The 24,812-nt window shown below is 38.3% G+C and overlaps 1 protein-coding gene across 8 annotated transcripts in view; it reads left to right on the top strand.

Annotated features, from left to right (window-relative positions):
- Positions 1-23,432, top strand: part of LOC309477287 (uncharacterized protein) — a 23,799-nt gene extending 367 nt beyond the window's left edge. For 2 of the 8 annotated variants that reach the window (XM_082140493.1, XM_082140491.1), the window contains 5 exons: positions 4,726-4,888; positions 13,413-13,973; positions 14,054-14,650; positions 15,636-16,798; positions 18,577-23,431. In XM_082140493.1, coding sequence (XP_081996619.1) covers positions 4,804-4,888; positions 13,413-13,973; positions 14,054-14,650; positions 15,636-16,798; positions 18,577-20,712 — 4,542 coding nt within the window. In that variant the 5' untranslated portion in view covers positions 4,726-4,803 and the 3' untranslated portion in view covers positions 20,713-23,431. Of the gene's footprint in view, positions 4,615-4,666; positions 4,694-4,725; positions 4,889-13,412; positions 13,974-14,053; positions 14,651-15,635; positions 16,799-18,576 lie in introns of all 8 variants that reach the window. The other 6 variants (XM_082140492.1, XM_082140489.1, XM_082140495.1 and 3 more) reach the window with 6 other exon arrangements.
- Positions 23,433-24,812: the final 1,380 nt, after the last annotated feature.

Genomic DNA, 24,812 nt, shown 5'->3' with positions numbered 1-24,812 from the left:
TAATAACTACGAGCTTTACGTTCATCTAGTCACAGACTGCAATAAGATGTTTAAGTTGTAAAACATTATGCAGAAGTGTTATATAAACGTTCTCTATCATGTTGCTCAACACATATTTCTTAAGCTTTTTTAAAATATTTTTATTGTATTAAAGACGAGATTATTCAGTTGATTCAGTTGAGTGGCTTGTTTACCTACACTCTAAAAAGAGAAGTTAAAAATGACGTGTCAGTTTAAACACAAGTAGGCTAGTGTGTGTGCTCAGGGACAACATGTTGTGTCAGGTAATCAAATATTCAAATGTGTCATTTAAAAAATATATATATTGTAGATGTCAAAATATGAACCATTTAATCAATAGTTGAGTACAGACTTTATGTGCAAACAAAAAATAAAATGTTTCAAACTGGACAGACTCACTGTCCTGTACATTATTCATGCTTCAACCCCTAATTTACAGTGCTGCTTTTGTGAAAAGTTTTTGAAGAGTAACAGTAACAGTTAATCAAGTTTGCACTTTGAATTAAATAAAAATGCAGCAACTGAAAACATCTTGTGCATTAATAACGTTTATTTACATATAAATAAAATGTTTGAGTACATAGCAAACACTGCATACAATGCACTATGAGGGTGTGTCGGCACGCTCTTATAAAATAATGTTTTGAAAACAACACAACCTGTGTAATTTCTCAACACATCTCTGTGTTTATAGAAGGACTACACATTTTGTGTTACCTTTAATGTGTCAACTAATAAAAGTGCTCCACGTGGCTCCGGGGGTTTATAAAGGCCTTCTGAAGTGAATCTATGCGTTTGTGTAAGAAAAATATTAGGGATGTAACGATACCATTTTTTCAGAATCGATCCGATCCGATACCAAAAATTCTGAGTATCGACCGATACCGATCCGATACCGATACCAGCGCAGTTTTTTATTTATTTTTTTATCAAGTAGAATTTCTATAACTCTGTGTTGAACTGATAATCACTATTTTGTGTGTTAAACACTATCTGCTCAATACAGACAACTTCAATATAAAGAAAAACAACAACAACAAAAAATATATGATCATAATCTGACATAAATTCTATAATAAACTAGATTAGTGGATTTTCTAGACTAGAAAAATTACGAGTTCACAATAATTGTATAAAATCTGAACATTTTGTGAAAAACGTTTAGTGGGGAACAAATTAGAGACGATAAGTGTAACACTAAATCTGGTAAAACTTTACACATTGCTCTTTGTATTGTTGTAAAATTATTCATGAAAAACAAGATAACAAAAATCAAAAATATCAATTGTTTTATATATAGCCTACTATAAATTTTAGACATTTTTTAAATGTATAGCACAGCTGTTTAATGAGGTAGCAACATATGAAAGATAGGACAGAACAAGAACTGATGATAATCTTTCATTGCGTCACTGTATTATGATATGAAAGGCTCCAATACAGTGCGGCACCATAGACAGTATATAAACTGGACACAGCGACCCCATAGGTTTCAACGGAGAAAAGTGAAGTCAATTAGAAGCACTCACTTCCTGGGGGTCGAGCGTACTGCACAGACTCAAACTGAGCTTGACGACGTAGATGTGACGTGAGCAACCCGTCTGTCTTCTAGTGGCTGTGCCAAGAGAAATCTGAATCATTCCCTTCCGAAACTTGCAGAGACGGAGAGTGTGAGTAGGAGGTGTCCATGAGCTAGGAGCAGGAGTAACTTTTGCTAAGTATTCTGATTAATTACTTTGTCATTTTGTCTCCACGTCCCCCCGATTGCCCGCGAGCTTCTCCTCCTGTCTATATGGTAATTTCTCTACTGTGCGATAGAGAGTCGCGTGGTTATGACGCAATCGTTAGCCTATTTTTACAAAAACTGCATCTACGGGGTCATAGCTATAAGGTAATGGAGCCTTTTATACATTTTCGTGTTTCTTTAGAAATAAATAATGGACAAATGGAGTCTTTAAACGCCTCAGATGTAAAGTTATTTGCTGTCAAAGTGACGCCAAAATGAATGGGAGTCAATGGAATGCTAACAGCAGGTGATGGTCTGCTAATCAATGGCGGCGCCCGGGAAGCTTCAATGTTTTCCGAAACCCTGCCCCCCTGTGCGGCACAAAGCGCTTATGGGCATCCCGAGTGCAGAATGATGCGCTTGAAGCAATATGAGTCACAGAAATAATCTTTCATTGCGTCACTGTATTATGATATGAAAGGCTCCAATACAGTGCGGCACCATAGACAGTATATAAACTGGACACAGCGTAGAGTCCGCATTGAAAAGTTAAAGCACAAAGAAAATACATATTGATGCGTGTATTATACAGTATCTATATATGCAATAGTCTATTCAGCATTTTCTTTTAACAGTTTTAAATTTCAGTTACTGTGCGCGTGAAGAACAAATAGTGCTCTGACTGCAGTGTTGTGATCTAACAGACACCCGGTAGAAAGTAAATAAATAAGCAATAAAGTCCAGCAAGTTGTTTGTTTTATGCGAAACCATAGACCTTTATCTACAGATCAAGTACAATAATAGTAACATTGAATCATCTTGGAGAGAGTTTCATCGTGTTTAATGTCGTAACCGAACGCGACGCGCTGTTTCAATGCTGAATGAAGAATGTTTGACAGCCGCAGCTGAGGGAAACGTTTACGTGAGCTTGAATTTAACGACTTAAATATTAATTTCTATCTCACATTATACTATATAATGGCTTCAGAACACTTATAATATTGTGCACGAAAACGTATGGTGATTTATAATGTTTGTGTGCCTTTTGTGGGGCTTAACAATAACACTGAATAGTATATGCACAATATCGGATTTGGATCGGCCTCCCCAGCTAACACACGACGTCGCAGTTGCGTAATTTATTCATACTTTTTGGTAATTTCATGACTTACCAAATGACAACGTAGTCTCGACGTTGCATGTCTGTAAAGTTACGTTGTCACAACGTCGTGCTTACTAACTGGTAACGTCACAAAGTTACGTTGTAGCAACGCATCTGTGAATTTCACTTTTCTGGTTGCCACGACGTAAGTTTGGTCACCAGATTGCATTGCAGTTATGTAACAGTTACGTATTTGTGTTAGCTCGTCTGACCGATACCCGATCCGGCAAAAATGGCAGTATCAGATCGGTGCATCCCTAAAAAAGATCCATATTTAAAGGTTGTATCAGTGATTTCAGGCCCCCAAAAAACAATTATCACATTCATCTAATCTTTCCTAACGATACGCTAGCTGCCCGCCCCATAAGCATGCCGTCAAAAAAACGCGTCTCTGTTGGCAGCCTAGGCTTTGAGATCTGCACACAAAAACAATTGGTTTCACCAACCACTCAAAACCAAAACAAATAGTGTTCCAACCAATCACCGACAGGGGGAGGGTGTTGTGAGGTTTTGAGCCAGCTTCTTCTTCAGCTCAGACTTCGCGTGCAGCCGTGCACGAGCACAAAACCTCACAACACCCTCCCCCTGTCGGTGACCTACAGAGACGCGTTTTTTTGACGGCCTGCTTACTGGGCGGGCAGCTAGCGGATCGTTAGGAAAGATTAGATAAATGTGATCATTTTTTTGGGGGCCTGAAATCACTGATACAACCTTTAAAACTTTATAAAGTAAAATAGCTTCCGGCCAAACGAACATATGGAAGTGCAACTTATGTGAGTAATACGACTGCTGATATTTACGCTACTCCATGACACACTACGCTACTTCAAGTCAGGTCAAGTCAAGTCACATTTATTTATATAGCACTTTTTACAATACAGATACTTTCCCAGCTGACCCGAAGACCCAACTGGCTATGTAGCACTCGAACACTCAGTGTTTGACAACCGTGATGTCATCGTCCAGCTCAGTTCAGTTCTCATATAATGGTGTCAATGCAGGCAGATCAATATTATTGTTGAACATTCAATTTAATGTTAAATTTTAATGTCCACAACTAAGCAAGCCAAAAGCCAATGTCAACAAAGGTGAAAAAAGGCGAAAAAGACAACAGAGGCAAGGAACTAAAACTCCATCAGTGACTGAATAGAGAAAGAAACCTTGGGAGAAACCAGACTCAGTCGGGGGGCCAGTTCTGCTCTGGCCTATGAACGAACAGTGTATGATTATGATTCAGGCAGCATTACAGGTCAGAAGTCAGATTGGATTGGAACAATCGGAATATATCCAGTTCCATCTGGTTGAAGATCGGAGTCATCACACCGGTATGGAGACGAGTTTGTTGAGGAGGTTGTTTGTCGATGAGGCCAAACTTCCGACGTCACAAGTTGCGTAAGTTGTGCTTTGGCCGTAAGTAGACTGCGGATGGCTGTTTGTCCAGAAGCTAGAATTTTACTTTGTAAAGTGTTAAATATGGATATTTTTCTTAAACAAACTCATCGCTTTGCTTCAGAATGCCTTTATTAACCCCCCAGAGCTGTGTGGAGTTCGTTTATGATAGATAGATGCACTTTTATGGACTTCAAAACAGAAACAACTATTCACTGCTATTATAAAGCTTAGAAGAGCTAGGACATTTTTTAATATAACTCCGACTGTATTTGTCTGAAAGAAGAATGTCATATACACCTAGGATGACTTGAGGGTGAGTAAATCATGGGCTAATTTTCATTTTTGGTGTTTTCTTTTCTCTTCAGTTGATTTCATCTAAGGCTGTGGCTAAAGTCAGTTGTTCTTGTGTTTCTCTTTCTTTCAGTGACGTTTACATGTGCACCAATAATGCGATTATTTCCAGTAATCACTGAATCACTTCGCTGAAATATCTTACAGGACGATGAACAGACGTAAGGAGTCAAAGAACATGGTTCGGAGAAGGAGGAGAAAACAAAATATAAACATGACCACCACTGAAAGCACAGGTGATGAAGACAGATAAATCTGATATCTTAATGATTATCAATTGAATTCTAAAGTACTTCATTTACATGAAGTACCGATAAGTATTACCTCTGTCTTAAATCCAGACAAGACAGAGGTAATACTTATCGGTTCAAAAAAACGCCCACAAAACCTTGCACAATACAACTTTAACATCATAGGATGTCCTGTTACTTTATCCTCTACAGTAAAAGACCTGGGTGTTATACTCGATTGCAACCTGTCTTTTGAAAATCATATTTCATATGTTAGAAAAACAGCCTTTTTGCACCTTAGAAACATTGCTAAGCTACGTAATATGCTATCAGTTTCTGATGCAGAAAAGTTAGTTCATGCATTCATGACCTCGAGACTGGATTACTGTAATGCTTTATTAGCTGGTTGTCCTGCATCCTCAATAAACAAGCTACAGTTAGTCCAAAATGCCGCCGCTAGAGTTCTTACTAGATCAAGAAAATATGATCATATAACACCGATTTTATCATCACTGCATTGGTTACCTATAAAGTTCCGTATTAATTACAAGGTATTGCTACTGACTTATAAAGCCCTAAACGGCTTAGCTCCAGTCTATTTAACGGATCTTCTATCGCCCTATAATCCATCGTGCTCTTTAAGATCACTAAATTCAAGGCTTTTGGTCATACCTAGGATATCCAGAACCACCAAAGGAGGGAGAGCATTTTCACATTTGGCTCCAAAACTCTGGAATAGTCTTCCTGATACTGTTCGTTGCTCAGACTCGCTCTCCCAGTTTAAAACTAGATTAAAGTCGCATCTCTTCAGCCAGGCATTCATATAATATTTTTAAATCTTATAGTTCAAACTACAATCCGGCCTCTAGCTCATAAATGCCAGAGGAGAACTGGCCCCCGACTGAGCCTGGGTTCTCCCAAGGTTTTTTTTTCTCCATTAGGTCACCTGATGGAGTTTTAGGACACCATTAGGTCACTTGATGGAGTTTTTCGGTTCCTTGCCACTGTTGCCTTTGGCTTGCTCAGTTGGGGATATTTTGGGGATATTTAATTTAATTTTATCAATCAATAAATTCCACTAGAAACAAACCTTGTTGTATTATTTTAATTTAATACTGTGAAGCTGCTTTGATACAATCTGTATTGTGAAAAGCGCTATACAAATATACTTGACTTGACTTGACTTGACATGCATATTCTGTCAAACAAATCTGCTTACCTCAGAACATGACAGTTCTTTCAGAATCTCTACAACAGCTCATCTCCTGCTTTACTTATATATATTAATTACTAATTATTCCAGGGATAGCCGTGGGAAGTACATGTTAAATACATAGGGGGACGAATGTTATCGAGTTTGGCTATTTGCCAAATTGAAGTTATGTATGTGCTTATGGGTGTTACACGGTGCATCACCTGCCTGGGACGCAGCAGCTAGAGTTCTTACTAGAACCAGGAAGTATGTGCATATTAGCCCGGTTCTGTCAACACTGCATTGGCTCCCTATTAAACATGTTATACATTTAAAAATAACAATGTAGACTTCCGGTTTGGCAATGTGGTGTTGAGACGCACGGTGTCGAAGCTCCGCATTATTTCATGTAATCTCTTCAGAATACACCCTATTCTATCAGCACTTCGTATTCCTTTAATTCTTTTTGTATGTTTGAAAAATTCCGCCTTCGGAATATTTCACTTAAAATGAGCAAGTCTACGAGGACGGGAGGTAAACAGCAGTCTCAAGTTCAACATGCACAGGCCTCTCAAGAAAGCAGCAAAATGGCGGAAAACGAGCCCGAACCTGCACATCTCACAATCGAATCTCTAGTCAAAGAGCTCGAAAGATTCAGAAAAGACATGACCGGGGAGTTTGTTGCACTTCTAAATAGTTCTCTGGAACCAATTCGATCTTCAATTGAATCGATCGGTACGACCCTGACAACACAGGCAGTGACCATAAGCGAGATGGAATCGGGTCTCTCAGACCATAGCGACCGAATAGCTCAGCTCGAGCATGATGTGAGCGCTGTTCAATCAAAACTGACGACAATGGAAAAAGAAAACACGGCGCTCAAAGCTAGCGCAGAAGATCTGATTTCTCGCTCGAAGCGGCAGAATATACGAGTGGTAGGCCTTCCTGAGGGCCTTGAGGGAAAAAACGCACGAGAGTTTATGACTAACCTGCTTTCTGAACTCCTCGGTGACTCCCTTACAGAACCACCTGAGCTGGATCGCGCCCACCGTAGCCTGCGGCCCAGACCTCGCGCAGAGGAATCTCCACGCCCGCTGATTATCAGATTTCATCGTTACATCGTGAAGGAAACTGTCATGAATTGGGCTAAATCCCACAAAGTCATGTCTTACAAGGGCCACAAAATCAAGATGTACGAGGACTTCAGCGCTGAGGTGGCGAAGAAACGAGCGGCTTTCAACAAGGTCAAGAGCCTACTTTATCAGAAAGAAGTACGCTTTGGTATGCTGTACCCTGCTCGCCTTCGAGTGAGTCGTAACGGCGTGGAACGGATCTTTGATTCCCCTGAGGCAGCGGAGTCGTTTTACCATCAAAACTTTCCTAATTAGGTCGTGGGCTATACCCGTGTCCGAATTGGGATGGTAAATTCAACAAGTACAAGCTGCTGTAAATAATTTAAGGACAGCGTTGAGCTCTCACTGTACTTGCGATCAGCCTTGCCCTTGAAGGAAAATTTGTCTGCCACACTACGTCTACGAGTGCATCTGTCTGCTTTATTTAGTTGTTATTCACGCATCCCCAAATTATATATTTTATGGATTGCACAAGTTATTCGGTTGATGGTTTTAAATGTCATACCACCTGATCCATGTTGGTAATGCCGTCTTGTGGCGGATCGCTTATATAACTTACCAACTTTAACTTTTTTTTTATTTTTTTTATTTTTTTTTTTAATCTGTTTTCTTATCATCTACTTGGTTGTTTATTTTTTATTATTATTATTTCTATATTTATATAGTTTCTCGGCGGATATCTAAGCCTTGATAGCTGCTTTAGGTGTATATCTAACTTTTAGGAGTTGACAGTTCTACGTGGTTAATCGGTTGTGAGAATTGTTGTTCTGGCTACTCGTCATGTTCCAAAAGACGAGCATCAGAGTTGTAAGTATACGTTTTTTTTTTTTTTTTTCGTTTTTTTTTTCGTTTTTTTTTTCTCTTCTCTCTCTCCTTCTTTCCACACCTTTTATTTACTCGTCTCAGACTCTTTTTTTCTTTTTCTCTTTTATCCTCACGATAACAAATGATTAGTCCTAAAGTGAACATAGAGGGGTTGGCTGGTCATAATGTCAAATTTGTTACTTGGAATGTTAGGGGTCTAGGTGGTCAAATTAAAAGGTCAAGGGTGTTCTCACACTTAAAGAGCCTGTCTTCGGATATTGTTTTTTTACAGGAGACTCACCTCAGGGTTAGTGATCATGTAAGACTACGTAAACCATGGATTGGTCAAGTTTTTCATTCAAACTTTAATAGTAAATCTAGAGGCACCGCAATTGTAATACACAAACGTATAAAGTTTGTCCCACACAACGTAATATCTGATCCTGATGGGCGCTACGTAATAGTATCTGGGATTTTGTACCAAACACCTGTTATATTAGTTAGCGTTTATGCCCCTAACTTTGATAACCCTGCTTTTATGACCTCGCTCTTTTCCCATCTTCCAAATCTGGATACCCATCACCTTATTTTAGGTGGGGATCTTAATTGCACAATCAACCCAAGTTTGGACCGCTCACAGCCCAAGTCATCAGCTCCTACGTCAATGTCTAGATCCTTCTCATCTCTAGCAGATCAGACGGGATGTGTAGACCCTTGGCGCTTTCTTAATCCAACTGCAAAAGAGTTTTCTTTTTTTTCAAATGTTCATCGTGTTTATTCACGTATTGATTATTTTTTTATTGACAAGGCTCTCTTATCACAAGTTAAATCTACAGAATATTCAGCGATAATTATCTCAGACCATGCCCCACACATTTTAGACCTCTCTTTCCCACAAAACTTGTGTAGACATGCTGGAGGCTGGAAGCTCAATACTGGGTTGTTAGCTGATAAAGAATTTTGCGATTATATTTCTAATAACATTGATTTTTTTTTGGAAACCAACAAATCAGAATCAGTTTCGCCATCACTTCTATGGGAAACATTTAAAGCTTTTATACGTGGGAGGATAATTTCCTTTAATGCATATTGGACTAAAGCTATAGGAAATTAAAACAGCAGAAACTCGTTGATAAAATCTTAGAGATAGATAGGCTAAATGCCAGGTCACCAAACCCTGTTTTAGAGACACAACGGCTAAAGTTACAAACTGAATTTGACTTATTGACAACCAACAAGGCAGAGTTTCGGCTAAAACGCACAAGGGCAACCTATTATGAGCATGGCGATAGAGCTGGCCGCCTGTTAGCATCTCAGCTCAGACACCAAACTGCTTCTCAGTTAATCACACAGGTGTATGACTCCTCAAATAACCTTATTAATGATCCGGTTAAAATAAACTCAGAGTTTTCTTCTTTCTATTCTAATCTTTACAAATCTGAAGCTAACGTAGACATTGCTGATATTCAGTCTTTCCTTTCCCAATTAGAGATACCTAAGATTAGTCCTGATGTTGCCAACAGCCTCGACGAGCCTATCAGCCTGGAAGAGATAGCCTCCTGTATCCTAACCATGAAAAATAATAAAGCTCCTGGCCCTGACGGCTTTCCTGCTGAATTTTTTAAAAAGTTTTCCACTCAATTGTCCCCCTTATTATTAGATTTGTACAATCACTCCTTAGATCAAGGCTTCCTATCATCATCCTTAAACCAAGCTTTGATTTCCTTAATATTAAAGAAAGACAAAGATGCTAAACTTTGTGGCAGTTACAGACCTATTAGCCTAATCAATAATGACATTAAATTACTAGCTAAAGTATTGGCCAAACGCTTGGAGGCTCATCTCCAGTCAATTATATCAGAAGATCAAACTGGCTTTATACTTGGTCGTCAGTTGTCTTCTAATATACGTAGACTCCTAAATGTTATCTTTACTCCATCTAAGTCATCAAAGCCAGAAATGGTTATCTCGCTAGATGCGGAGAAGGCTTTTGACCGGGTGGAGTGGGATTATTTATTCATGGTTTTACAAAAATTTGGGTTTGGACCTAAAATAATATCATTGATTCGTCTATTATACTCCACTCCATCAGCTTGTGTGAAAACTAATTCTGAAACGTCCCCTTACTTCTCTCTTTCTCGTGGCACCCGTCAAGGCTGCCCACTTTCGCCTCTCCTTTTTGCCTTAGCTATAGAGCCTCTCTCTATAGCATTAAAATCGTCTTCAGTGTTTTCAGGTATTTATAGAGGAGGAAGGGAGCATCGTGTATCACTGTATGCAGACGACCTCCTGTTATATGTCTCAGACCCTCTAAACTGCATAGATAATATAATGCACCTTTTGAATGAGTTCGGATTAATTTCAGGTTATAAGTTGAATTTTGCTAAGAGTGAGTGTTTTCCCATAGATGACTTGGCGAAACAAATTCCTCCAGCTATGCTCCCTTTTCACATGTCCTCTACAGGTTTCCGCTATCTAGGGGTTCATATTTCAAACTCATTCAGGTCATTGCACAAAGAAAACTTTACTAAATTAATGGGCCACATTAAAGTAGATCTCCAGCGTTGGAACAATCTTCCACTTTCTCTTGTAGGCAGGATTGAATCAATCAAAATGAATATTCTACCAAGAATCCTTTTTTTATTTCAGACTATTCCTGTTTTTCTTCCTAAATCTTTTTTTAAATCATTCGACTCCATTATATCCACATATATTTGGGCTGGTAAGCCTCCACGTGTAAACAAGTCAACTCTTCAAAGAACCAAACAGGATGGGGGTCTCGCTCTTCCAAATTTTCTTTTCTATTATTGGTCAGCTAATATTCAGAAATTATATGCATGGTGTAATTCTCAGAATATTGATTGGTGTATAATGGAAGCTAACTCCTGCTTATCATCCTCATTATCGGCATTAGTTTTTGATCCCAATTTGAAACGGCCTTCTAAATACACCACCAACCCAATTGTGCTCTCATCACTCAAAATTTGGAAACAGTTTTGTCGTCATTTTAAATTAAACTCATTGTCCACCTTAATGCCTATTTGCGGTAACCATCTTTTTGTTCCTTCTACTTTAGATTCAACTTTTGCCCAGCTCAGAGAGAAGGGCCTTGTTCTATTTCATGATTTGTTTCTTGATGATCATGTATTTGCGTCATTCAACGATTTGTTGAGTAGATTCAAAATATCTAGATCCAATTTGTTCCGCTACTTTCAATTGCGTGACTTTGCTAAAGCGCACTTTAATACCTTCCCTCACCAGCCAATGAAAACTTTAATTGAAAATATAATGTCTCTCCCGAAATCGCATAGTCATATCTCCTCAATTTATGGCTTGTTACGATCTTCGCAATTCCCTCCTCTCTTTGCGCTCAAGGGAACCTGGGAGAGAGAGCTGGGTCTGGAGCTTGACATGGAGCTGTGGAATAATGCTCTAGCTAAAATTAACTCTGTCTGCATTTGTGCTCGCTTGAATCTTATTCAGTTTAAAGTTGTTCACAGAATTCACTTCACCAAAGCTAAATTGAAGAAACTTTCTTTAATAGAAGATGATAGGTGCAATAGATGTTTGCTCTCCCCAGCAGATCACACTCATACATTTTATACCTGTCCTAAATTGTATTCATACTGGTCTTCTTTTTTTGATACACTGTCAAAGGCTCTCAATGTTTCTGTGAAACCCTGTCCAATAATTGCGATTTTTGGAATAACACCTGTTGATGGCTTGTACAACAAACGTCATGCTGATATTATTGCTTTTGCTTCATTGGTAGCCAGAAGACGAATACTGTTGCATTGGAAATCTTCATGCCCCCCTTCTAATCTTTCTTGGCTGAAAGACTTAATGTCCTTTCTACATCTGGAAAAAATTAAACACTCCATCAGGGACTCTGTTGACTCATTTTATAGAGTGTGGAATCCTTTTATCTCCTTTTTTGAGACTGTACCTTCACTGGAGATTTGATTTTTGTTTGTTGTTTTTTTTATTTTTATTATTTGTATGTATGTGTGTGTGTATGTATGTATGTATATAAAATGTATTATTATAATTTTTTTTTTTTTTTTTTTTTTGTGAGTGTATGGGATGTTTTGGGTTGGGTAGTGTTAAGAGTGTTCTGTATATTTGTATACATTTTCTTTACTCATTCTTATGGTTGAAAAAAGCAGGTTGTGTTGTTTTTCATATGTCATGCACATTGTCATTTAAAAATCTGCTTAATAAAAAAAAAAAGTAAAAAAAGTAAAAAAATAAATAAAAATAACAATGTATATTTTTATATACATTGAAATATAAATCCCCCCCTCCTCCCTTTCCCCTCTGAGGCAGATGGGAGTCCGCATCCTCAACTACTGTGACGATTGGTTGCTTCTGGCCCAATCGGAACTGGAGCTATATACACACAGATCCTTACTCCTCAGCCACTTGGAGAGCTTGGGTTTCTGGACCAACTTCAGCAAAAGCTTGCTACTCCCCAGCCAGCGAATTTCATTCTTGGGAGCGACATTAGATTCAGCCCTAATGCAGGCTTGGCTTTCAGCCTTGTTCAAAGTGGGGAACTTCTTTCCCCTCAAAAAGGTCCCCAGAGGCTTTTGGGCCTCATGACAGCAGTCTCCCTTTTTGCTGGGTCCGCTGGGTCCGCTGGGTCTGCTCCAAATGCGTCCACTCCAACATTGGCTAAAAGCCAGGGTCACGCTCCGATCATGGCGTACGGGCCAGCACATCCTCAAAGTGGTGCCTGGTGCTTTTGAAATTGCCCCACCTATATCAGACGGGGATAGAACTGGGATCAGTTTCCAGAAGGAAGGTGGTCTTAACGGGCGCTGCCAAGACGGGCCGGGCTTCAGCGTCAGGACAGCCCCCATGAACTGCTTTGAGATGATGCAATTGGACAGCATTACGGTGGTTGCTTATATAAACCACCAAGGGTTCTCAGGTCTCACCCTCTGCGCAGAATGGTGAGACATCTTCTCCTATGGGCACAGTGTAACCTTTGTTCTGTGAGGGCATCACATGTGCCAGGCTCCATGAATACAGGAGCAGACATGCTGTCTCGCAGTGGCCCATCTCCGGTGGAATGAAGATTCCACCCAAAGATAGTCAGCACAATATGGCGCATCTTCAGTCAGGCGGACGTGGATCTCTTGCATCAGACAAAAACAATGAATGTGAGACAAAAGCCACTGTCTAAGTGAAAATATGGCAAATGATTCAGGCATGTGTGAGCTTTCTCAATGCCTGATTCACAAAACAAATTGTAATTTCTTTCGAATAACTATGATGTTTGATTAAAGCTCATTGATTAAAAGATTAGCATAACAACGTGATACATATCACATGTGCTCTGTGTTATTGTGTGATGTGAGGAATGTGAATATTAAATGTCTGATTTTACTCTTTGCAGTGAGGATTGTTCTACTGGGGAAGAGTGTGTCAGAAAACAGTCGAGTGGGAAACTTCCTGTTGGGGCGAGCAGCGTTCGACAGTGAAGCTCCTCCAGATGTTGTAGAGAGAGTCGGAGGAAGATTGAAGGACAGACGTGTGAGCGTCATCAACAGTCCTCAGCTGCTCCAAACAAACATCTCAGATCATCAGATCACACAGACAGTCAGAGAGTGTGTGTATCTGTCTAATCCAGGACCTCATGTGATCGTTCTGCTCCTCAAACATGAGCAGTGTTCAACAGAAGATCAAGAGTGTGTGGAGAAGGTGCTGGACTCTTTCACTGAGCAGGTTTATCAACACACCATGGTGCTCACGACACAAGAGCCGACTGAAACCAATGACATCCTACAGAAAATTATTCAGAAATGCTTCAACAGACACTTCAGTCTTCAGAGAAGCAGCTCTCCTGATGATCTTCTGCAGACGTTTGAGGACATTGTACAAATGAATGATGGACGGCACCTGGTTTGTGCTGAAGCTTCACAGTATTTCACAATAAAGCAACAAGCCACAGAAAGACGTGAGTGGGATGATATTTGATGTTTCTAGTGATGAAAGTTTTTTTTTTTTTAAATGCACTTCCTCTACTATCTGTTTCAGAGGGTGTGAAGCTGAATCTGGTTGTGTGTGGGAGCGATGGCACATTAAAATCCTCCATATCAGAGCAGATCCTGCAGCAGAAAGACAGAAGATCAGACGTGGAGCTTCATGGTCGTGTGATCAGTCTGGTGGAGCTTCCAGCTCTGTTCAACACTCAGCTCTCAGAGGAGGAAGTGATGCGTCAGACTCTCCGCTGTGTGTCTCTCTGTGATCCTGGAGTTCATGTTTTCCTCCTCGTTGTTCCTGATGCTCCACTCAATAATGAAGACAAAGCAGAAATGGAGAAGATCCAGAATATATTCAGCTCAAGAATCAACAAACACATCATGATCCTCATAATGCATAATTCCGAGAATCAGACAGCAGAACTCAATGAAGAAACAAAGACTGTCTTTCACTGTTTTGGAGGACGACATCATTTCTTTGGTCCCACCACACAAGTGTCCACGTTGATGGAGAACATTGAGCAGATGCTGGAGGAAAACAGAGGAGAGTTTTTCTCCACAGAGACATTTTTTGAGGTTCAGATGAAAAAACTGCTGCAATGTGAAGAGATGAAGAAGAAAATTCATTCACTAGAGACACATTTACTATCAGGTAATGTCCAGAAAATCCGTTTGAGTCTGAAACTAAATAAAAAAATAAAATAAAATAAAAAGTAGATTATTAGAATAGTCAAATTGATCATTTTTGCTAATTACAGAACTACTACAATTCTCTGGAATTTTCTAATATGATGTTTAAAAATACAGTCTATGAAAGTAACAACAAAGTAATTCAGTATTGCTAAAAGTCACGTGACCTTGTGTCTAAAATTCAAATGAACAATATTAGAATTCAGTCTTTGTAATTTTTTCCTGCTCCATAAACACTTGCCACACATTGAAACACTGTTGCTGAGCTGCATATGTTGTCTGTTTGTGATGTATAAAAAAGATCACATACATGGAAAAACAGCACAACAAAACAGTCACTTGCTAACGTTTATACTCCTCTGGTCTATATAAGACATTTTCACATAAAATAAGACTTTTCTCAGGTTCTCAGTCCAGGTCCTGTTTATACCTTCAAAGTGTAGTTGCAACCAAGTAGATCCTCAGGAACAAGATTCAGCAGCTCTGTTAAAGATTGTGAGTACAGGTTAAATCGCTGTCATCTGGTGATATGTTCTCTCAAATGGACTTGAATTGTAGGGCCATGATGATGCAGTCAATATTTTATACAAGGTTTGCTTTATTTCATAAGTTAGACACCCACCTTAATAACTTATTCAACAGACCTGGTCAGAAGGTGACCACATCACATCTGTAACTTATGGAGCTCATGTGTCCATTGTGCTAACATTAGGATTTCAAGCCTTAATTGAAGAAAATATGTAGAGATGATGTATTACTAAATTGCTCCACCAGTCCACATGTCTTTGGGTGTAGTAAAGTAGTTTAGTTCATTTTGATCCATAACAGATGAAACATAACCAATTAATTCAAATTGGCATTTCACTTCAGGTGCAAAATATTGCTTGCAATTTTCACCTCTGATGTTTTATTAAATTTAACATGTTGATGGACTTCCTCTTTTACAGGTTCAGCAGAGAGTGAAGATGAACTGAGGATTGTGCTGCTGGGAAAAACTGGAGTTGGGAAAAGTGCGACAGGAAACAGAATCTTAGGAAGAGATGTGTTTAAGGCAGAATTATCTCACCAGTCAATAACTAAAGAGACTCAGAGAGAAACATCTGAAATCAACGGGCGACGTGTTACTGTGATCGACACTCCAGGACTTTTTGATACTGAACTCACTAATGAGGAGATCCAGAGAGAAATCAGCAACTGCATCTCCATGATCCTGCCTGGACCACATGTGTTCATCATTGTGCTCAATTTAGGACAACGATTCACTCAAGAAGACACAACATCAGTGAAGATCATCCAGGAGACGTTTGGTCAAAACTCTTTGATGTTCACCATGGTGCTCTTCACCAGAGGAGATTATCTAAAGGACAAAACCATTGAAGAGTTTTTAGGAAAACCTGGATCTGTAATCAGAAACCTGATTGAAGCGTGTGGAAACAGATATCATGTGTTCAATAATAATCAGACTGGAGAACAAACACAGGTGTGTGATCTACTGGAGAAGATAGATGACATGGTGAAAGCAAACGGAGGGAGTTTCTACTCGTGTAAGAGATTCAGACAAATGGAAAGAGAAAGACAAGAACAACAGATGAAGATCCTGATGGAGAGAGTGGAGCAACTGAACAGAGAAAGAGAAAAACTGATGAACGAACTAGAAGAAGAGAAAGAGAGAATGAAGATGATGGTGGAAGAAAGACAGAGTCATGATAAAGAGCAAAAGAGAAGAGAAGAGGAGGGTAAAAACAGAGGAGGAAGTGAGAAACATATTTTTGATGAACAGAATCAGAGACTCATGAGTAAAATGGAGGGAATAATCAGAGAGAAAGAGAAAATAGAAAAAGAGAGACGAGAACAACTAGAGGATTTAGAAAAGAGACTGAAAGAAGAAAGAAACATGAGAGAAGATCAACAAAAGATTTTCAATGAGAAACTGAAACTCCTTGAAAAACAGCACGAAGAGGAACAAAAAGATTTTGAAGAGAAAATGAAATATTATGAATATTATGAAGATGAACTGAGGAGGAGACGAGTGGAGTGGAGAGAGGAATGTGAAAGAGAGAAAGAAAACATGATGAAGCGGTTCTACACTGAAAATGATGCTTCACGACAGGTGGGTGTTCATGTCACTTTTGGACTTTCAAGCTTGTACTGTTAGGGATGTGGTTTAGACCAGGGGTTCTCAACCTTTTGCAACTCATGGCCCACCAATGAGTGTTTAAAAACATTCAGAGGACCACCTTTCCACATATGATAGTATGAACACAGAATAACAGAAAATTCTAAAAGTACAATGATATCTCTGCTGTTAATCTGTTATGCCACTGTAGCAGACTAGATCAAGTCAGCTATATAGATGAAAACTGTCCTTGTATCAAAAAGGCTTTGCAGGTTTTCTCAGTAACCATTCCTGTAACAATAACAGGCTAACATACCTGTAACAACAGGCCAGACACACAAGAGGGGATTCTCTCTATTCGCTGCAACACGATCTCTATACCACGAATGTTATTTCTTGTGCCATTTATATGCCAAAAATTACACGCCATACAGTGCGTATCATATGCACGCGAAAACTGTGTATCATATGCACGCAAAAACTATTTTTGGCGTATAAATGGCACGAGAAATAACATTCGTGGTATAGATACGAAATGTTTAAAAAAAAGTTAATTCACCCCAATTTACATAGCCTACTGTAAATGTAATTGATCAAATACAGTTAGCGAGTTTAAAACAATATTATGTTGGCTTCCCAGCACAGCCCAGTTTTGTTCAAATGTCTCTGCAGCTTTGATGGTTTTAGCACCTCATTTGACAACATTTCTCCACATTCAACACCTGAATCCACATTCAACAACATTTCTCCACATGCGCCTTCGGCTTAAGGGGGTCGCACACCGGACGAGAAGCGCAGCGGCACGTCTTTAAAATTCAAACACATTATTTTCTATGAGTGTCACACCGGCGCCATTTACATAGTTTTAGATTAAATTTACTACATTATATTTGTCTCAAATCGTCGTTAATGTAGCCTATATACTGACTTCACCCTGTGCTGCAAGATACATGTAGTTTTATATTCATTTACCAGCTTATCAGCTGCGTGGATGAAAATGATCGGATTTTCAGGTGAGATTCTCAATTAATTCAGTTAATGTACGTCCTGAGGTAAAGTGTTCAGACTGCAGACTTAGCAAAGATTGTATTTAATTGTAAATGTACATTTAATTGCAATCATAACATAGCACAGACATTATCTTAATTTCGTAATGTCCTTAAACATAACAATATTGCTGGCCATAAACTGAGAGTGCGCGTCCAGTGTTCGATACCTCGAGTTGTAGACGCGGCGCTGCGCTTCTCGTCCGTGTGTGACCCCCTCAGTAACCTGCCCTTATAAAACCAAATTTAATGTATTCAGCGTCGTATTTTCTCACCACACACTTCGAAGCTTTTCCTTGCACAGGTCTGTCTCCCACATCTGCTTTTCTTGTCAGAAAACGATCCGTACAGTAACGTAATGTTACTGCATCTGATCGAACAAACGTTCAATCTGACGTGATTGGTGTTGCGATATTTAAACCTAAATTAGCTTTTAGATAATGCATCTTGACTTGACTTGAGTGTTTTTGATCATATAAATTCATAAGAACAAGATAATTAGAAAATAACAAGATTTGTAAATAAAAATAAATAAATAATAATAATTTGGGGGTAGTCTACCACTGCCTACACGGCCCACCAGATGGCGCTCCGAGGCCCACCGGTTGAGAATCACTGGTTTAGACCATCAAAGTCATACAGTTAAAGTTGTTTAGATCTTAAGAAAACTATTATTTCCAAAGTCTTTGCATATTGGATGATTTTTGTTGGTTTTAATTCCTAAAGAACAAAGCCTGCTGGAGACTAGAGAACGAATACAACAAGTGGTCCTGGAGTCTTCGCAGTGCTATGATGGAAATTGAGATCAAACTACACAACAGAATAGAAAATGAAGCAATTCATGAAGTTGAGGAAACTGATCTTCAAAGAGAACTGAAGAAGGCAAGTGAAGAAGTGAAAAAATCAATGTCAGACTTCTTTGAGAAAGACACAGATAAAGATATACTGATTCAGTGGAAAACATCATTTGAAATCAAAATCAAAGAGCTTCAGGAAAACATTGTGAGAGAAACAAAGAGGAAATTAAATGAGATTCTTCAGAGAGACCTGAAGAAAAAGATTGATGCTCAGAAGAAACATTATGAAAACACTCTCTATGAAAAGAGCAAAGAACTTGCCTTAAAACTCAAAGACAAAACAAATGATGAAGAAATACTGAAGAAAGAGTTTAATTTGTTTTGCGAACAGAGTGTGAAGAAGATCATCAGAGACACTCCTGCAATCAGAGACATTGATATAATGAGAGATGTGAGAAAGATCCTAAATGACACCTATGAAGTATGTCTCCCTGTAGACCACTGGAGGGAGAGGGGGGATATTTTTTCTGTAATAAATTATTCTTATTATGTAGATATAAAGAAATCCATTGGATTTACAGGAGCTTTCACAAATGCCATCAGAGAAGCTAAGAAGAAGCTTGGTTACATTCTATCTCAAGATGATAAAGACCAAATAAGAATGTTTATCACAGATGTTGCTCAGCAGACAGACAACACAATTGAGTCATTTAAAATTTCAAAGATGGGCTATGACATCAGCTGCATTCAACAACTCATAGATTACATCAAGGCAAGAGTAATACAATATGAGGAAGGATCAGAGCAATATGTGTTCAATAATGAATTCTTCATGGATTTGGTTCTTTCCATCTGTAAGAGAGCAAACAAGATGATCACTGACCAACACAGACTGTTCAGAGAAGCCAATGATCCTGTAATATATGTTGAGAAGAAGAGAGAAGAGTACTATAGTATTTTCCAGAAATACTGTCATGAAGCAACATCAGCTGTCGTTTTTGGAGAGATCATCTGTCAGAAACTTCAAGAGCCCATTGAGCAGAGTGTCTTCAAGAAGACTGCCAGAGATCTGACATATGAAATGAGATCAAACTGTGAATCACTGAATGGAAACAGATCAAAACTGGAGAAACACATCCTGAAGACACTGGCAGAAGAGGAGGATTTTGACAAATACATGAACTACATTCATAATCCCAGAGAGCACTTCAAGAGTTTCATCAGAGATGAAGTCAGTCGGTACATCACTGATAAGCTCAGTGTCAGTGTTTTTCTCAAGATGAAGGAGAACATTAAACTCCTAAAGCAGAAAATCATGAAAGCAGCACATGAATCTACTGAACATGTTCAAGTTAACAGTGGAGATGTTGGATTGTGGTTGAAGAGTTTCACACAGCAGCTCTCAGACGAGCTGATCTTCTCTGAAAAAGACCTCAGTGGAGTGAAACATGATGATGTTGATGATTTCAACCTCCTAGAAGATTTGATAAGACAAGAACTTCCTGCTATAATGTCTGAAATTAGCAGTAGATTCAACACAAAGACCTCTCCAGTAAATTTGGATTATAAGTTCAGACCAGATGAGATTCTGATTGATCACTTCTGCCAGTGCTGTTGGGTCCAGTGTCCGTTCTGTAGAGCCGTGTGCACCAACTCCATAGAAAACCATCCTGGAGATCACAGTGTTCCTTTCCATCGTGTAAGAGGAATTAATGGCACATGTTACGATTTAACACAGAATCTCTGTGCTGATATTTGCACAGATTTGTTGGCAAGTGATCAGCATTTTTACACATCAAGTGGAAGGTTTCCATATGAAAAATACAGATGGGCAGGAGGCATTTATGCAAAGTGGGGCATAAATTCCTCTGACTTCTTTGATCTGATGTACTGGAAGTGGTTTGTGTGCAGATTCCAGAAAGATCTGGAAAAATACTACAATAAAACATTTGAGGGGAAGGGTGAGATACCAGATGAATGGAGAAAATACTCAAAACAGGATGCCATTGAGAGTTTGGATTTGAGTTTACAATGGAGTGGACAGAGTTTTTGCACCATCCTTTAGTAAGAAATTAGGATCTATTACATTCATCAGAGCGATAAAAATAACCATTGATAAAACAAAATGTTTGATGTATGTTACTGTTTAATACTAATCAAAAGTGCTGAAGCACTATTATGAACCCAAAATTATAAGGATTTTAATGAGAGTGTTGATATACAAAAATATTATTAAATCATTGGCAACACAATTCATTCATCTGCTAAAAATCTTCTTATATCTGTCATGTACTGCTCCGAGACAAGAAGGTTGAGGATCCAAATGCAGTTTTATTGAACAGAAGGTAATCCAAAGTCGAAAACAGGCAAGAGGTCATAAACACCGGGTAATCAGTCCAAACTATAACAGGGTCACAGGGACATGGGCAAAAGGGAAAATCCAAGGACAGGCAGAGATCAAAACCAAGAACACGGGAACAACCAGGACACAGGCAGATATCAAAAACCAGGAACATGGAAAACAGTGTAAACGCTCAGAAATGCAGTGTAAACAACTAACAACTTGGTAGGGAATGATAGAAAGAACCAGGCTTATATAGGGTGAGCAAACAAGAAGATGAGACACAGGTAAATGAGTGCTGATGAGTCCAGGCAGAGAATTATGGGAGATGTGAGGGAATGACAATAGTCTGTTGTGGAGTGCCCTCTGGTGGCTCTCAAGGGCACTCCAGCTGGTGACCGTTACAATATACAGTTTATTTTATTTTATACTTGTATTATGTGAAACTTAGTTTTGACTTGATAAAATGATAAAACACAATTATTGTTAATATTTCTATGTTACTATGTGCAGATGTTTTTTGTCCAATAATTAGAAACTCTGTTGTTGTTGTTTTTTTCAGAATTAAGTAGTTGGAAATTACTAGTCATCCAATTTTTTTTAAACCAGGGTTAACCAATTCCATTCATTTTGTGTATTGGAAAGTTTTGCTGGGGCACGAAGAAATATAGAGCTGAGTATCATCAGCATCACCGTGAAAAATATTGCCATGCTTCCTAATGATATCTCCTAAGGGTAGCATGTACAGAGTGAACAGCAACGGTCCTAGTACTGAGCCTTGTGGTATTCCATACTGAACTTGTGATTGATAAGACATCTCTTCCTTTTACTGCTACAAACTGATAACGGTCAGATAAGTATGATTTAAACCATGCTAATGCAATTCCATGGCATTAGAATTCCATATGGTCGATAGTGTCAAATGCAGCACTAAGGTCAAGTAACACTAATAGAGAGATACAATCACTATCGGATGATAAGAGCAAATCATTTGTAACTCTAATGAGAGCAGTCTCAGTACTATGGTACGGTCTAAATCCTGATTGAAAATCCTCAGATATAATTTCTTTCTAAAAAGGAACATAGTTGTGAAGATACTGCCTTTTCTAGTATCTTTAACAGAAAAGGTAGATTTGATATTGGCCTGTAATTGACTAATTCTCTAGGATCAAGTTGCGTTTTTTAATAAGAGGTTTACTAGCCAGCTTAAAAAATGTCAGTACATATCCTAATGACAAAGATGAATTAATGATATTAAGAAGAGGATGTTAGGGTCTAACAAACATGTTGTTTATTTAGATTTTTTAAATAGTTTAGACAATTCTTCCTCTCCTTTATAGCAATGAATGAATAATTTAAAGTAATGTAATTGTCTGGGTTCATGATCTAGGTTATGATCTGTAATTGTATCATTAACAAGAAGTGCTTTTGAAGAAAGGAATTGAATATTCAGCAACCCGAGCTTTATCAGTTGTTCATCTGTATTATATCTGTTTTTTTTTTATTTGTTGAACATCAATAAAAAATGTACACTTAAATGGGTTTGGGAGTTTTTTGTATTTCCTAATTCGGGGAACAGACACAGTCTCTATATGATGATAGCTAGGTGAAAGAGGCTTTATGTGATGGGATTTATCTGACCTCAGTGATGTGAGACAGCTAGCAGACGGTAGGTTTAGCCAGTCTGTCTGCTTCCTGACCTGAGCCCCAGATTGTCATGTTTGAGCTCTAAGACTATGTGCCATATTACTAGAGAGAAGAGCAGCACCACCCCAGGAGGAATGAATACCATCTCTTTTCAACAGGTCAGGTCTGCCCCAAAAACTTTTCCAATTGTCTATGAATTCTATATTATTTTGCGGACACCACTGAGACAGCCAACCATTGAGTGAACACATCACCTCTTTAATGTTAATTTTAGATATCTCTGACTGGCGAAGACGAACATCATTAGTGCCGACGTGAATAATAATCTTAGAGGCTATGAATCTAGAGTTCCATTCACAGTTTTCAAATAGGTAATAATGAAATAAAGGAAGCACCAATAAAGATTAAATAATTACCACAAGCCACAAAATAATAAAGACACTTTTCAACACAACAAATCCATAGAGCAAACAAAGTTAACTAAAAAGATATGAAGGAACAACAAAGAAATAATAGAGGGCTAAAAAGTATAACAGAAGAGAGTGAAGCCAGAGAACCAAAAACCTTTTATAATTCTCAGTGTTTAACATTTAGAAATTCTCAAAGACAGCCACTGTGTGTGTCAAACACATTTGCAGTAGTGAAGGAAGCTAAAATGAACTTAGATCAGGTGATGGTGGTTACCTGTTGATGGCTACAAAATCATCATGAAATAACCTGATGATGTATTTTTTTAATCTAATCAAATCTAACAATTTTGTTGTGCCATTAATATATTTACACTACAAACCCTTTGTTACAGCAGCATGAGATCCAGCAATATTATAAAAATCTGTCAGAAAAAAGTCTACAATGACTTGCAGACACACACAGACATCAACAATCAGCGTATGAATCTCAACAAGGTGAAAATGAAAAATACCTTGCTGCAATGCATGCTGGGTACCAGCATAGTACAAAACTCCCAGCATGCACTGCAGCATGAATAAATTATGCAGCTGAATTTTCCTATTATTTTGTTTAATTTTGCTTTTATTCTTTGCTGTTGTTTTTATGACATTTACTAGTTTGATGTTCATAAACTCAGAGTTTTTCTAATTATCTGAATATGTTGATTTGTTGTTTGTCACCATTGTTGAGATTCATGTGCTAATTGTTTATATCTGTGTGTGTCAGTGAATGTCAACCTATTATGCTCATGTTTGTTAAAATGTTCTAACTGATTTTTGTAATACTGCTGGATCTGAGATTAACACAAAGTTGGATCAGCCAGAGAAAATGTAAAATTAAAAAGTAAAGGGTCAAGAGACCAAATAAAGCAAACCCTGATCACCATAATGGTAACTTCAAATGACACTTTCATTAAAACATTAACATCTAAACTTCTTTTAATTCTCAATAAGAACTTTTGTAGACGTCTGACATAAAGTCAAACTGTTAAACAAGTGCAATAATGTGTAATGGCTGGAAGTCAGTTGTAGTCCTTGTGTTTCTCTTTTTTTCTGTTATTGTTGTTTCTCCTTCCTTCAGTGATTCTGCTTGTTATGTTCATCACAAATGCTCAATCATCACATAATTAATCACTTAATTATCTCATTAACTTCAACACTGCTTCAGAGTTATTTTAACATCCTGTAGTGTGGACACATGTACACTGAGGAGTGTAAATTTATCAGTGGGGATTTTGCAGTTGGCTTCTGCAAGTGACTTATGGTGAATCATTGTTTACCCCCCAAAAATGTTATTGTAGATTTTATTGTCCTAGAGCTTCAATGTGAATTTCACTTTGCCCAAATCTGCCTATTCACTGCGACAAATGACAGCCGTTGGACTGGAAGTCATTTATTTCCAATTGGAGAGTAGTACGGGTGCTGTGTGTGCAGTTCTGATCCATATGTGTATGTGAAAAGTTTGGATCCGATTTGAGCATCGGATGCGTTTAAATATTTGAACTTCTGCGGCTAGACCGTATGCGACTAGTCGACCGGATGTGATGTATTCTAATGAAAACTATGAGCGCGAAGCTAGAATTACAAAAAATTTAACACTTAACGTTTTTATTTAAACACTATTTCTGTAATAATAATAATAATCATGGCAGAAATAATTATTTTGTAATCATTAAATCAAGTGATTCGTTCTATAAAATCTACTATTTTTTTGTTTTTGTATTGAGG

This window comes from Leuciscus leuciscus, assembly GCF_965113295.1.
Source record: "Leuciscus leuciscus genome assembly, chromosome: 1".
Taxonomy (NCBI): Eukaryota; Metazoa; Chordata; class Actinopteri; order Cypriniformes; family Leuciscidae; genus Leuciscus; species Leuciscus leuciscus.
This window is presented reverse-complemented; position numbering and strand designations above follow the sequence as displayed.